The sequence below is a fragment of the Aythya fuligula genome, chromosome 10 (genome assembly GCF_009819795.1).
Source record: "Aythya fuligula isolate bAytFul2 chromosome 10, bAytFul2.pri, whole genome shotgun sequence".
Classification (NCBI taxonomy): Eukaryota; Metazoa; Chordata; class Aves; order Anseriformes; family Anatidae; genus Aythya; species Aythya fuligula.
In genome coordinates, this window is record NC_045568.1 from 8342283 (window position 1) to 8356198 (window position 13916).

The following is a 13916-nucleotide window of genomic DNA, read 5'->3' on the forward strand; positions in this document are numbered from 1 at the left end:
GACAGACCCACCTGGAGCAGTTCCCGCAGTCGATGATGGCGTTGTAGGTGGCGTTGACGGTGCTGAAGTAGTACTGCGTCTGCTTCATGATGCAGCTCGTCTCCCGGGCCTCCATGCTGTCCGCTGTCACGTCCTCTGCGCCCACACAGTGCCGTGGGACGGGGGCACGGGGGGCACGGGGGGCCCAGAGGGTCCGGGGCCGCGTGTCCCCAGCCAGGGGGATGTCACCCGCCCGCCCCCGCATCCCTGTCCCTGCACTCACCCGTCTGGAACCAGCTGCTGTAGGTGAGGCCGTAGAGGAACTGCTGGAAGAGGGACCTGGGGACGCAGTGCACGGCCACGTGAGCTGTGCCGGCCCTGGGGACGCGCCGGTGTCCCCCAGGGGCATCCCAGGGAGGGGACGCGGCACCGATGGCACTCACCAGGCGGCGGCTGAGGTCCACCAGGCGAGGTTCAGCAGGTCGGCCACGGTGGGCTGCGAGCAAGGAGAGGGGCAGGAGTGAGGCAGCGGGTCACGGCGTGGTGCCGGGGCGCCCCGCGGGTCCCTGGGGGCACTCACCACGAAGACACCGCGGGGAGCAGCCCCCGTGTTGCTCTGGGCCTCGGGGGCGCAGACAGACTGGAAGTCGTAGGACTCCTTGCGGGCGTAGAAGGAGTTGTTGTAGAGGGCGGACATCAGGTTGGCGTCCACCTCGCTGAAGAACTTGCCCACCTGGATGGGGACACCGCAAACCAAATCTGCACCGAGCCTGCACAGTGGGACCATGCCCCCAGGGCTCCCACGGTGGGGACTCGGGGGGTGTGTAACACCACGTGTGGCACGAGGCTGGAGTCCTCAGCTCCCTCGTGCACCCCAGGAGAGGAGCGTTTTGGGGGGCTGCAGCGCTCACCTGGTACCAGTGATCCTCCTGGTTGGAGAGCACCAGGAAGCCTCCGTCATCAATGAGGACGCAGATGAGGTCCTGGGGAAGGAAAACAGGGTCACCCTGAGGGGAGGAAGGGGGACAGGGGCCAGCAGGCCCCCCACCGGACCCCCGCTGCGCCCCCAGCCCTGCCCACCACCCACCTTGTTGTTGGCCTCGCAGTCCATCTCGCAGCTGCTCGAGGGGTCGCACTGTCAACCGAAATGGGGTTAGGGGCGCCGTCCTCCCCTGACAGGGCCACCCGTCCCCCACAGGATGTCCCCAGTGAGCCAGAGGGAACACGGGCAGCACAGCCCGGCAGTGCTCCCCAGCCACCACCCTGCTGAGCAGAGCCCAGTCCCTGTCCCTGTCCCTGTCCCTGTCCCCGTCCCTGTCCCCAGCATACCCGCCGGGCGCCCAGCTGGTCACGGTCCGTCCGGTTGCTTGCCAGCACCTTGAACTTCTCCGCCCAGGCCTCCAGGTCCAGCTTCACCCCCACCACTGGGGAAGAGCAAAGGGGAGCCGCAGGCAGTGGGGGGGACGGGGTCAGCCCCGGCTCGGGGTGGGGACAGGGCTGTCCCCAGCCCAGCGGCACCGGGACCCGGCCCCTGCTCACCTGCCGGCTTCAGCGTCTTGCCCCCGATGCTGAGCTCCACGGCGGTGCTCACCAGGATCCCAATGGTGTTGTTCTCCAGATCCAGCCCCCGGTATCTGGCTGCAGAGGGCAGGGGTGGCATGAGGGGACACGCAGGGCCAGCCTGGGACACCTCGTGGCGCCCCGCTGGCACTCACCGTCCCGGTAGGGCGGTTTGAAGATGTAGCCCTTGTTATCCAGGCTCCTGCGGTAGAAGCTGGCATTGAAGGGCTCCGGTTCCTCCTCCCAGTCATCCGCAGCCCTGGAAAGGAGCAGACACGGTCGTGGATGTCACTTGTTCCAAGCTCTGCCATCGGATGTGTCACCACAAGGGGCCAGGCACGCAAACCCCGCCAGGACACTCACTTGTTGGGGAAGACGCGGGTGATGCCCCCATCGGTGGCTGCGAAGACAGCCAGGAGACTGTACCTGCAGGGAGAGGGGACGGGGATGCCGGGCGTTGGTGGGGTTTTGCTCACCCCCCTGGCTCCGTCCCTGTCCCCTGTCCCACCCCACGATGTCCCTGAGCCCCTCTGCCCTTGCGTCCCCAGGGGCGGCTGCGGGGAAGGGTCCCCTGGCCCCTGCCTACGTGTTGAGGTCCTGGTCCTTCCAGACGCGCTCCACCAGCTGCTGCGTGATGCCCGTGTCGAGGATCAGGTTGTGCAGGAGGAAATTGTCACCTTGGGAGAGGAGGAGCAGGAGGTGAGGGCCGGTGCCCGCAGGGCCACCCGCGCCCCGGCGCTGCCACCCCACGCCCCGCACCCCGCTGCGAGCCGGCCCTGGCTACTCACACTGCTTGGAGTCTGGGGTCACCTTTTCCATGAGGGCAATAAAGTTCTCCAGGAACTCGGTGTTGTTATCCGACAAGTCGAGGTCTTTGCAATACTCTCTGGGGTTTGGGTGACAACGTTTGTGGTTCGCAAGGATGGAAAAGGTAAGGTCAGTTTTCCCCCCGCGCTGGTCGTGCTCGTGTCCCCTCTCCTGCCGGGCTCCGGCCAGGTGCCCACGGGCCCCGTGTCACCTCCTCGCCCCGTGGAGAGCCACGCCGGGCTGCGGGCTGCTCTGCCACCCGCCGTGCCCCTGGCTCTGTCACCTCTGTGGGCACTGCGGTGCCACCAAGGCGCTGTCACCTCCCTGGAGGTGCGCGAGCCCCAGGGCTGCCCTCGCAGGTGCTGGATGATGTCTGAAGGCATCCCAGTTTGCCCAGTTTGCCACAAACTGATGCACCCCTGCCCCTGCTCTCCCCGTACTGGGAGAGTGCCACCACTTCTGCCACCATGCCCCGTGTCCCCGTTTGTACCCACCGGCAGCAGGACTTACCTTGGGCTCACGGTGGGGACCCTGGGGACGGGGAGGGCAGCGACACAGTGCCCACCCGGCCCTTTGCACCCCAGGGCCAGCTGCTGGCATGTCCGGGGCGATTTTGGGGAGGGGGCTGCCTTGGGACCCCCTCCCTGGGTCGCCGCGTCCCTGCTCGGGGGGGGAGCAGCCACCTGCACGGCCACGCGGACGCGCGCGGACACAGGGACTTGCACACCCATGGGGAGAACACGGGATATACGGTTTCTGAAAATGACCACGCTGTAGGGCACCCCCTGGTTCGTGCCGGCGGGGAGGGGGCTCATGGAGCTGCTCCCAGGATTTAGAGCGCTCACCCTGAGTTCCAGACCCCCCCTTTTTTAATTTTTTGCACCCAAAGCTCTGCAGATCGAGCTGCAAAAGCCGTGCCCACCCCTGCTGCGCCCTGACCCCATGCCTTCCTAACTAAACAGCCCCGGGGGGCAGTGCGGGGCAGAGTCACTCCTTCCTGCCCCACCTCCGGCACCATCCTGACTGCATCGATGGGCTGGGTTCATAAAAATAGCAGTTTTATGTTTCTCCTTAAGGTTCTGCTTTGGCTCCTGCATTTCTCAGACCTCACTGCCCCGGCGCATTGCACCTGAGACAACCCCAAAGCCACCTGTGACAGCTCTTCAGCTGTGCATTTTGAGTGATTTTTATAACGAATCAGTAAACTGAGCAATGACCGCTGAGGGCATGGGGCACCCGTGGGTGCTGCAAGCAGCCGTGTGCTGTAGGATCGCCCCACTGATGTCCCCGCGAACCGCAGCCATAAAGTACCCACCAGCAGGCCCCATCAATGTGAGGCTGGTGCCGTGCCCAAGGTTTGGGGTACGCCGGTGTCAGATGGGGCACAGCTGTCCAGGTGGGGCAGGAGTGCTCTGGGCAGCTGGCTGGGCTTATCTGCAGGGCTTTAAACTAGCCATGGTGGGGAAGGGGATGTGCCCCTGAGTGAAGGAAGCATGCCTGAGAACACTGTGCCTCTAATTAACAGCTGGGAAATACACGTGACCTGTCCCGGCGTGATCAGGAATAGTTTTGGAGACGTGGTGTGACCAACTGCCCCGCTGAAGTGCCTTGACACCAACGCACGCAGCACGGAAAGCAGGCAAGAAGTGCAAACCACGGTGCAATTAGACAAATCCGAGCTGATTGCTGTCATGGAAACGTGGTGGGACCGACCACGTAACTGCAACACCGGGAGAGAGGGCTGCAAGCTCCTCAGAAGGGATGGACAGGGAACGAGGGGGTGCTGCTCTCTACATTAGGGAAGGGATTGTTTGTGAAGAGGAGCCTCTGAGAAACAGCCACGGGCAGGTGGAGAGCTTGTGGGTGCGTCGAGGACCGCCCCAATAAAGGCCAGCTGGTGGCTGGGGCCTTCTCCAGGCCGCCTGATCCATGGAGCCTGTGGACAAGGCCTTCGTGCTCCAACTGCAAGAAGCGCCGCGCTCGCACGCCCTCATCCCCACGGGGGACTTCGACCTCCTGGGTGTCTGCGGGGAAAGCTGCAGGGCTGGGAGCACCCCAGGAGGTTCACAGACTGTGTTGAGGATAACTGCTCCAGGCACCAGCCAAACCGCCCAGAGGAGAAGCGTTGCTGGGCCTGGTGCTCACCAGCGTGGAAGAGCTCAAGAAAGAGGTCGAGACTGGAGGCAGTCTGGGCTGCAGTGACCATGCCCTGGTTGGGTTGGTGATTTTGAGGAATACAGGGCCTGGCAAAGAGCAAAGTGAGGCCCTGGACTTTCAAAGAGCAAACTTCAAGCTATTTAAAGACCTAGGAGCTGAGACCCCCTGAACACTGTCCATAGGGACAAAGGAGCTGAGCAGAGCTGGAGACTCTTTGAGGAGGTTTTCCTTAGCGCACAAGAACTCTCCAGCCCCCCGTGTAAACAGGCAGGCAGGGAGGGCAGATAACTGGGATGGCTGAGCAAGGACCTGCTGGTCAGAATGAAGCACAGGCTGTGGGAGCAGGGACGTGTGCTGGGAAGGGCACAGGGATGCGGTGCAGATGTGCAGGGATGGGATCAGGAAAGCCAAGGCATGGATGGGACTGAGCTTGGTGAGGGACAACACGAAGGGACTCAGCAGGTTTGAGGCCACCCGATGAAACTAAACACCTACAAGTCTATGGGGCCTGATGACATCCACCCCAGGGTGCTGAGGGAACTGGCTGATGTAGCCGCCAAGCCTCTCTCCATCATATGTGGAATGTCCTGGCAGTCGGGTGAAGTCCCTGGTGAATGGAAGAGGGGAAACATCACTCCCATTTTTAAAAAGGGTAGGAAGGAAAACCCAGAGAACTACAGACCAGTGAGCCTCACCTCCGTGCCTGGCAAGATCATGGAACAGATCCTCCTGGAAACTATGTTGAGGCACGTGCAAGACAAAGAGGTGACCCGAGGCAGCCAGCACGGCTTCACCAAGGGCAAATCGTGGCCGACCACTCTGGTGGCCTTCTGTGATGGAGTGACTGCATCAGTTGGCAAGCTAACACCAACCAATGTCATCTGCCTGGACTTCTGCTAGGCCTCTGGCCTGGCCCCACATGACATCCTGGTCTCCAAATTGGAGAGAGATGGATTTTCTGGGTGGATCATTCAGTGAATAAGGAGTTGGCTTGAAGGTGGCACCCAGAGAGTGGTGTCAATGGATCTGTGTCCAGGTGGAGGCTGGTGATGAGTGGTGTCCCTCAGGGGTCTGCCCTGGGACCAGTGCTGTTTAATACCTTTACCAATGACATGGACAGTGGGACTGAGTGCACCCTCAGCATGTTTGCAGCTGGCACCAAGCTGAGTGGTGTGGTTGATACACCAGAAGGAAGGGGTGACATCCAAAGGGACCGGGACAAGCTTGAGAAGTGGGCCCGCATGAACCTAATGAGGTTCAACAAGGCCAAGTGCAAGGTGCTGCATCTGGGCTGGGTCAATCCCAGACAGGACAGACTGGGAGAAGAACCCATTGAGAGCAGCCCTGCAGAGAAGGACTTGGGGGTTCTGGTGGATGAGAAGCTGGACAGCATCCCGGGCTGTGTCACAAGGAGCGGCCAGCAGGGGAGGGAGGTGATTGTCCCCCTCTGCTCTGCCCTCCTGAGGCCCCACCTGCAGTGCTGCGTCCAGGCCTGGGGCCCCCAGCACGAGAAGGATGTGGGGCTTTTAGAGTGGGTCCAGAGGAGGGCCACAAAGCTGATCAGAGGCTGCATCAGCTCTCCTGTGAAGAAAGGCTGAGAGAGCCAGGGATGTTCAGTCTGAAGAAGGGAAGACTTCATTGAGACCTCATTGCAACCCTTCAGTACTTGAAGGGGACTGAAAAAAAAGATGACAGGACAAGGGGAAATAGTTTTAAACTAAAGGAGGGGAGATTTAGATTGGATGTTAGGAAGGAATTCTTCCCTCAGAGGGTGGTGAGCCACTGGCCCAGGCTGCCCAGAGAAGCTGTGGATGCCCCATCCCGGGAGGTGTCAAGGCCAGGTTGGACGAGACCCTGAGCAACCCGATCTAGTGGGTGGCGTCCCTGCCTATGGCTGGGGGTTGGAACTGGGTGATCTCTGAGGTCCCTCCCAACCCAGGCGCGTCTGTCTGTCTGTCTGTCTGTCTGCGATTTTCAGAAACTATACCTATATATGCACGCGCGCAGGCGGGGCTACGCCGCGTCCATATATACCGCGTCCATACAGAGCGCACCGCGCGACCGGCTGGGCAGGGACGAGCAGCGCCGCCCCCGTGGGGGACCGCAGCCCCCGTCACCGCACGGCACGCGGGCACACGACACAGACAGCAGCGGGGGACAGGCACGACGAGGCGAGGGGAGGTGGGAGAATGGGGGGGGGTCAGCGGGGCCGGGGAGGGGATGCACACCTCGGCAAGCGCACACACAGAGCTACCTGGGAGCAATGAACACATGTCCCTCCGACTCAAAGCTGTTTGGCAGCAGGTATTCAAAATCTGCAACAGAAAGGCGACGTTATCCGGCGGGGGCTGCCAACGGGGGCGCCGGGGGGCGTTAGGAGGGAGAGAGACAGACAAGAGAGAGAGGGCAGGGAAAGAGACCGGCTGCGTCGGTGACAAGAGAGAAAGGAGAGGCCGTCGTGCCGGCCGGCCGCCCCCCACGTTGGGAGGATTTGGACCGAATTGGCTGGTTGGCGGCGCGAGCGCGCTCGGCTCGGCGGGGCGGCACGCGGGGACACGCGTGCAGGCGCTCGCACACATATATAGGCACGCGTCCACGTGCGTATATATGCGCGGCTGGTGGCGTCTCTCTCTTATTAGGGTCATCGACAACGGGAGGGAACCGCATGCTGTGCTCGTGGGCGCAGGAGAACCACCGAAACACTTGGTCATCAGAGAGAAAAGGAGATTTCAGGCATCGGCATGGCCAAACCGGGCACCTTGACGAGGACAGTCCAACCAGCGGCTCGTCCCGGGGCGAGGGGACGCGCAACGCACCGCGGGGTCCCGCCGCGGGCACCCCCCTCCCGTCCCCGGGGCGGCGGGACCCCCCGGGGACGTGCGTGGGGAGGTGCCACGGGACACCCCGGGGTCCCCACGGTGTCGCCCCCCCACCCCGGCGGGCACCGCCGCCCCCCTCAGTGCGTTGCGCGGCCCGGCCCGGCCGGAGGTTGGACTGTTGCTCTCCGAGGGCTGTAGGCAGGGGCTGGGTACAAGCCGATGAGAGGAAGAGGAGGAGGAGGAGGAGAGGAGTACAAAACACTCGTACTGAGCCCATCCGCATCGCCATCGCAGGGGCGCCGGGAGGAGGCAACTCAAGGCTGATGGGACAGGGCTGAGGGGGACGCTCGCGCCTCCGCCTGCTGCTGCCCCCGATCTCCTGTCCCTGCTGTCCCCTCCCTGTCCTCCCCCCGGAGCCATGCGGGTGCCGGAGTGACCCGAGCCAGGGGATGCACCCCACACGGCAGGGGGACGCGGGCCACGTCCCACTGTGGGTGGCATCGGTGACAACCACGGGGTGACCGCCCTGAGCCCCCCCCCTCCACACCAAGGGGCTCCAAGTCCCGGGGTGAGAGCTGGTACCGGGACGGGGCCGATGCCCTCCCCGTGGAGCAGGGGACACAGGGACATCGGGGGCTGCCCCAAAAAGCCCGACCCAGAGGGTGAAGGTGGTGGCGGGAGCGACGTTGAGGGCACCGCCGGGGTCCCTGGGCCCCGTCCCCCCACCCCGCACCCCCCAGCCCCGCTCTGCACAGCCCTATCCCGTTCAGGTTGAGTTGTCTTGGAGGGGGGGAAGCGAAGGAGCCGGGGTCGGGGGGGGGAGAAGAGAGCTGGAGGGGTGAGAGCAGGGAGAGGGCGGCAAGAAGAGGGATCGGCGGAGGAGGAAGAGCAGGATCCAGGGCTGGCTACGAAAAACCTCATCAATCAGAAAGGGTTTCGGATGAGACCGGCTCTTGAGCGGTGTCAGGTCGGATTTCGGAGCGATGCACGGGAAGGGAGTGGGGGTAACCGTGGGAAAGCTCTCATGGACATAACAAGACATGTTGCTTCCAAATAAAGGGGGGGCTGGAGGAGTGGGGGACGAGGAGGAGGAGGAGGAAGGAGGAGGAAGGAGGAGGCAGGGGGTCGGTGGTGGTTTGCAGGTTCGGCAAACGGGCAGGGAGATGGGCAAGCAGGGGGGGGGAGAGGTGGGGGAGCCGTGGAGGCAGGGCTGGGGGGGCCGGACACGGGGCAGGGACGGGGTGGTGAAGGTGAGTGGTCTGAGACTGAAAATACTTGCCCTTCATTTTGATGTTTGGTACTGTGTGAATCCACCATAGAGAGAAAGCAAGAAAAACAACAAACAAAAAAACAACAAACAAAAAAAAAGGGGGTTGGGTGGAAAGGGGGAAGGGGGGCACAAACAATATTTTATTCAATCGCCGTTTGAATAAAAATATTGTGTATCATAATCATACCAAAAGGAAACCTCTTGCAAAAAAAACGACATGAAAAAGAAAAGGAAAGAAATAATAATAAAAAAAAATAATAAAACCAACCAGTAAAGAAACCAAAAGGCCACAGTGAAATAATAAAAAAAGATGCCAAGATATCACCAGAGAAATATATAGATATATATTCAGTACTCCAAAGGAAAATGAGAGTCAGTAGCAAACACTTGCAACAGTCTTGATACAGCAACGCTCTCGCTGCGTCAGCGGGGCATGCAGAAAGTCCAGGCTGAGGGAGGCAGGGGGGGGAGCGGGGTTTGGGGTTTGGGGACCCCCCTCCCGGGACGGGCCCAGCGCGGTCCCCGCGGGGCGCACGGTGGCCGGAGGGGCCGGGGGGCGTCGCTGGGGGCTCCACGCCAGCCCCGCGACGAAGGGAGAGGGGTTTGGGGTCCGGGGTGGGGGTTGGGGGGGGGGAGAGAGAGAGAGAGAGGGGGCCAGGCTAACACACAAGTACACGGATTAATTCGAAAGGAAAGGCAAAAAATCGAAAGCAACCCAAAGCGAACTCATCGAAACGAGAAGAATGGTCGAAAGCAAAAGAAGAATCGTAATAAAACGAAGGAAATAAAGAAATAAATAATAATAATAATAATTAAAAAAAAAAAAAGAAAAGACCCATGCAGACTTTCACAGGCTTGCAAGTTCTCTGGCTGCTGCAGTGCTCCCTGACCCCAGCGGGCGCCTGCCCCTCGGGTGCTGGGGGCGCATCGTGCCGGGGTGCAGCCCTGGCACCCCCAGGCGCAGCTGGCCCCTGCCTCAGCGTGTGTGCGCTCACCTCCTCACGCCTCTTTTATTTATTTATTTTTTTTAAACTCCTTTATTTATTTTTCATCATTATTTTGCTTTCCTCTCACAGCTATTCTCATCCCTTTTCTCATCGGGCTTCGCTTCGTTCTGTCCCCCCCCGACAGCCGTTTCTGGGGGGGCCGGGGCAGAGGGTGTGCGGGGGGGCACGGGGAGGGCAGGGGCTACTTACACTTCACTTGCAGGATCTGGTCGCTGAGGTTGGCCTGGATGTAGTAGGTGCTGTAGGGCGGCAGGACCAGCCCCAGGCTGCGGAGGGGAAAGCAGACGGGCGGTGTGAGGCTCAGCACCCACCCGGCGCCGTCCCGCGTGGGCACCCACTGACACCACGCGGCACCCAGGGACACCCCTGAGGCACCCACGGGTGTCCTGGAGTGCCCGAGGATGTCCTGGGCTGTCCACGGATATCCCGGGGCACCCAGGGCTATCCTGGGGCACTCAGGGACATCCTGGGGCACTCAGGGACATTGTGGAGCACCCCGGGATGTTCTGGAGCGCCCAGGACCACCATGGGGCACCCAGGAAAATCCCAGAGCACCTGGGGACATCCTTGAGCACCCAGGGCTATCCTGGAGCACCCAGCAACATCCTGGAGCACCCAGGACCACCAGGGGGCACCTGGAGCTCCCCAAGACCATTCCTGGAGCTCCCACAGACATCCTGGAGCTCCCGGTGCCATCCTGAAGCACCCGGGGATGTCCTGGGGCACCCATGTCCACCCCCTGAGCACAGGGAGGTGAAGAGCCTGCCCAGACAAGGCTGAGATGGGTACCAAGGGTACCGAGTGCCTGCCAGGTACCAAGGGAGATGCACGTGGAGGAGGGACCAGCTGTCCCCACACAAGGGAGGAAGCCAGGAAGAGCCGCAGCCCTCGAAGGAAGAGCCAGAAGCTGCCCGGTTTGGGGAGAAAGAAGAAAACTGTTACGTGGGCACCAGCTCCGGGTGAATCCGTGCACCGGGAGCGTCTGGTGCACCGGGTGCTGGGGATGACGTGGTGATCCTGAAGGTCTCTCCCAACCTAGATGGTTCTGGGGGTTCTGTAAATGCGGAGGGAGCTCTGCTCCCCACCTCCAAAGCAACCTCCTGCGCAATGACCTGCAGCCCCCAGTCCCTGGGACACGCTCGTGGTGGCCTCGGGGACCTCTGGAGCTTCGGGCACGAGGCCACGTCCCCCTGCCAGCACGGGTCCCGCCGAAGCTGCTCACCTGTAGTTGGTGCTTTTGATGGGGGCCCACGTGTAGGTCCTGAACACCTCGTCGATGTATTGCTGCGGAGCAGAGGCAGCGAGTCAGGGCTCTGCGGTGCCGGGACCGTGGCTCCGGCTGTGACCCCCTCCCCTGCTAATTACCTCGTCCAGGGACTTGATCAGGGTCTTGATGAACCTCTGCCCGTCGTTTCCATCAATCATGCTTCTGCGGATCTGGGGGACACGGGGGAGGTGACTGAGGGCAGCCCGGCCGGGGTGTGTGGGCCCCCCAGCACCACCCAGGGGACTGTGACCCGGCGGGGATCGGTGCCGGGGCAGCGGGTGCCAGCCGTGCCCCGCCACCTGCCCCAGGCTCTGCCCACCTCCTCCTTGTTCTCGTCCTCCAGCTCGGCGTCCAGGAAGTCCAGCGTCACCGGCTCGCGGAAATTGATGATCTGCAGGCAGAGAGGGAGGCACGGGAAGGACTCAGGGCTCCCACAGCCACCGCTGAGCCCAGGCAAACTCCTCACAGCCTGCGCGGGGCGGCTCCGCTCCTCCCTGTGCCACGGTGGGAGAGACCCCGGGGGCACAGCATCCCCTGAAGCAGAACGGGGACAGAAATTCCCCCGTTCCTGCTGCTGGGCAGCCCATTAACACCACTGATGAGCTAAGAGGGATGCTGCTGCCAGCGAGACACATCCACCCTGCTCGCTGCTGCCGCCTCGCTCCCCGTCCGGTGCCCAGTGATGAATCCCCGCGAGTAGCCGCTCCGCTTCTCCCTGCCTCAGTTTCCCCCCCTGGGGGGCAGAGGTGAGGACCCAGCAGTGGGGGGAGCGCTCCCCTGCTCACCTGGGGCTGCAGGTTGGGGTGCAGCAGCACGTAGCCGTTCAGGTCGATGGCGAAGACGTAGCCGTTCGCCCCCAGCTGCGGGAGGACAGGACAGGTGAGCGCAGCTGCGTGCCGAGCCGTGCCCACACCACCCATCAGCTCTGCAGACTTGTTTTTGTTTTTCTCTCCAACCTCCCAAACTCAGCGCCAACCCCCCTTTTGCACAGCACTGTGATGGGAACACAGGGGCAGGGAAAACCAGAGCTTTTTCCTCTCTCCCTGCCTCTGGATTTTGTCCTCTGGGCAGTTCCCACTGACTGTGAATGGTTCTGCTCTGTGTCCCCAAGTGCCACCCGCCTGCTACCACGGTCACTGCCCCAAGGAGTGCTGCTGCAGCTCTGCCGGAGCTGCTCACGCCGCAGCGGGGCCGTGGGGCACGTGGGGAGCCGTGGGGCAGGGATGGATGGGGAACACCCCCCCACGCACGTTGTAACGCGGCGTCAGCTTCTTGATGTCGTTCAGCGCCACGTCGATCCCCATCACGCCCAGGATGAGCTGGTTCTGGAAGGAGGCGAGGGGCAACGGCATCAGGGCTCGGGCTCTGCCCGGAACCCAGCAGGCAGCACCCAGGGGTGCCAGTGCCCCATCTAGGGTGCAGGGTGGCTCCTACCTTCCTGTCGCTGCTGTCCTCGGTCAGGTTGAACACCGGCAGCGTGCCCGTCACCACCAGCCCCAGCCCCTGTGTGAGCACAGCAGGGTGTCAGCCAGCCCCTCGCTGGCACCCGGGCGTCGTGGCCCTGTGGGGGCTGCGCGGGGCCGGGGTCCTCACCAGGGCGTCCTGGTAGACGTTGGTCCACTGGACCTGCTTGGCTCGGTTCCCGGCCAGGACCATGGGTCTGCCCAGCACGTCCAGGTACTCCTGTGGGGACAGAGGGGACGGTGTGACACCGGGGCCCTGCACCTGGTGCTTGGTGATGCCCCGCTCCCAAATCACAGCTCAGCACCGGGTGCCCCCTGCCCGCCACCCATGGGTGCTGCCACCACCAGGAGCTGCCCTGGGAGCGGCGGCTGCTGCTGGCAATATCCAAGGGGAATTGCTGCAGCAGGAATCCCCAAGCGGGGGTGCTGATGTGCCAGCAAGGTGCTGCTCGCTCTGCTCCGTGCTGTGAAAGCAGCAGGGGCAGGGAAGGGGCCTCCAGAGCCGAGCAGCCCTGGGGTCACATCTGTCCCCGAGGGGAGAGTGGGGACCCTGCCGGGAACCCCACAAAGTGGTGCCTGGTAAGGGAAAGGGGCAGGGGGTGCTGCAGAGGATGACTTATTCCAGTGGCATCATGCTCTTCGCCAGCATTTTGGGGCTGTGCAGCACGTTGGGGTGCCTGGGGAGGGCGGCTCTGCCTGCTGCCACGTGCCAGCACCCTGCCTCACCTGCGTGTTGATGCGGATGGCGCCGATGGAGGGGATTTCAAAGTAGTAACCTTGGAAAAGAAAGAGAAATGCAGGTAGGGAGCCCGCCACCCCGCAGTCCATCTGTCCTGCCATCCATCCTGCTGTGCGAGGAGCCTGCACCCTACTGGGCAGCCCCACACGCCCTGGGGACACCCAGCACCAGCCCCCTGCTCACCTTTGTTGGCACACGCCATCCACTGCAGCGGGGTCACGTCGTAGTTGTGCTGCCCGACGGAGAAGGTGAAGACACGCACCTGTGGCACAGCGCGGCCGTGAGCAACCCTGAGGACACGGGGGCAGCACCGGGGACCCTGTGGGGGTCCCTGGGCTCACCCAGCCGTCCCCACACCCCGGGGTGCGTCCCCACCAGGGCAGGTGCTCAGGGGACCCGCCGGCCCCATCCCTCCCCGCGCACCAAGGTCGGTGCTGGCAGCAGCGCGGCAGCCGCCCCATTACGGGGGCAGTGGCTCGGAGCAGGAGCGGGCGGGCTGGGGAAATGGCTCCTGGCAAATGAGGCGGAAGCCGGCAATAAAGCTGCAGGATCCCAGCTGGTCCTGCTGCACGATGCCACCTCCCAGCCAGAGCCGGGCCGGGCTCCGTGCGCACGCGCGTGTGCCTGGCTGCGTGCCGCACGCAGCCGTGGGCGCTCACCGTTTTGTTGGGCCAGTTGTACTTCTCGAAGACGTCCTGCACCCGGTCCTCGCCGCCATCCGTGAACATCATGATCATCTTGTTGCAGTTGGCCCGCGTGATGTTGGACTGCGAGGCAGAGGGGCGGCGCGTGGGGCAGGCCCACGGGCGCAGCCTGCCCTCCCCTGCCAGCCCGCAGCCCCGCTGCCC

The 13916-nt window shown here is 63.0% G+C and overlaps 1 protein-coding gene across 5 annotated transcripts in view; it reads right to left on the reverse strand.

Moving 5' to 3' along the window:
- CACNA2D2 (calcium voltage-gated channel auxiliary subunit alpha2delta 2) overlaps positions 1-13916 on the reverse strand; it is a 168781-nt gene that overhangs the window by 1256 nt on the left and 153609 nt on the right. For 3 of the 5 annotated variants that reach the window (XM_032193969.1, XM_032193967.1, XM_032193972.1), the window contains 25 exons: positions 13728-13835; positions 13252-13330; positions 13056-13105; positions 12460-12549; positions 12301-12369; positions 12117-12191; positions 11652-11726; positions 11186-11257; positions 10965-11036; positions 10822-10883; positions 9789-9865; positions 8602-8622; positions 6758-6818; positions 2328-2425; positions 2126-2216; positions 1903-1965; positions 1695-1798; positions 1519-1617; positions 1309-1403; positions 1067-1114; positions 891-962; positions 560-712; positions 423-475; positions 263-318; positions 12-135 (listed from right to left, as the gene is read on the reverse strand). In XM_032193969.1, the coding sequence (XP_032049860.1) occupies positions 12-135; positions 263-318; positions 423-475; positions 560-712; positions 891-962; positions 1067-1114; positions 1309-1403; positions 1519-1617; positions 1695-1798; positions 1903-1965; positions 2126-2216; positions 2328-2425; positions 6758-6818; positions 8602-8622; positions 9789-9865; positions 10822-10883; positions 10965-11036; positions 11186-11257; positions 11652-11726; positions 12117-12191; positions 12301-12369; positions 12460-12549; positions 13056-13105; positions 13252-13330; positions 13728-13835 (1967 nt within the window). The remainder of the gene's footprint in view (positions 1-11; positions 136-262; positions 319-422; positions 476-559; positions 713-890; positions 963-1066; positions 1115-1308; positions 1404-1518; positions 1618-1694; positions 1799-1902; positions 1966-2125; positions 2217-2327; positions 2426-6757; positions 6819-8601; positions 8623-9788; positions 9866-10821; positions 10884-10964; positions 11037-11185; positions 11258-11651; positions 11727-12116; positions 12192-12300; positions 12370-12459; positions 12550-13055; positions 13106-13251; positions 13331-13727; positions 13836-13916) is intronic. The other 2 variants (XM_032193971.1, XM_032193970.1) reach the window with 1 other exon arrangement.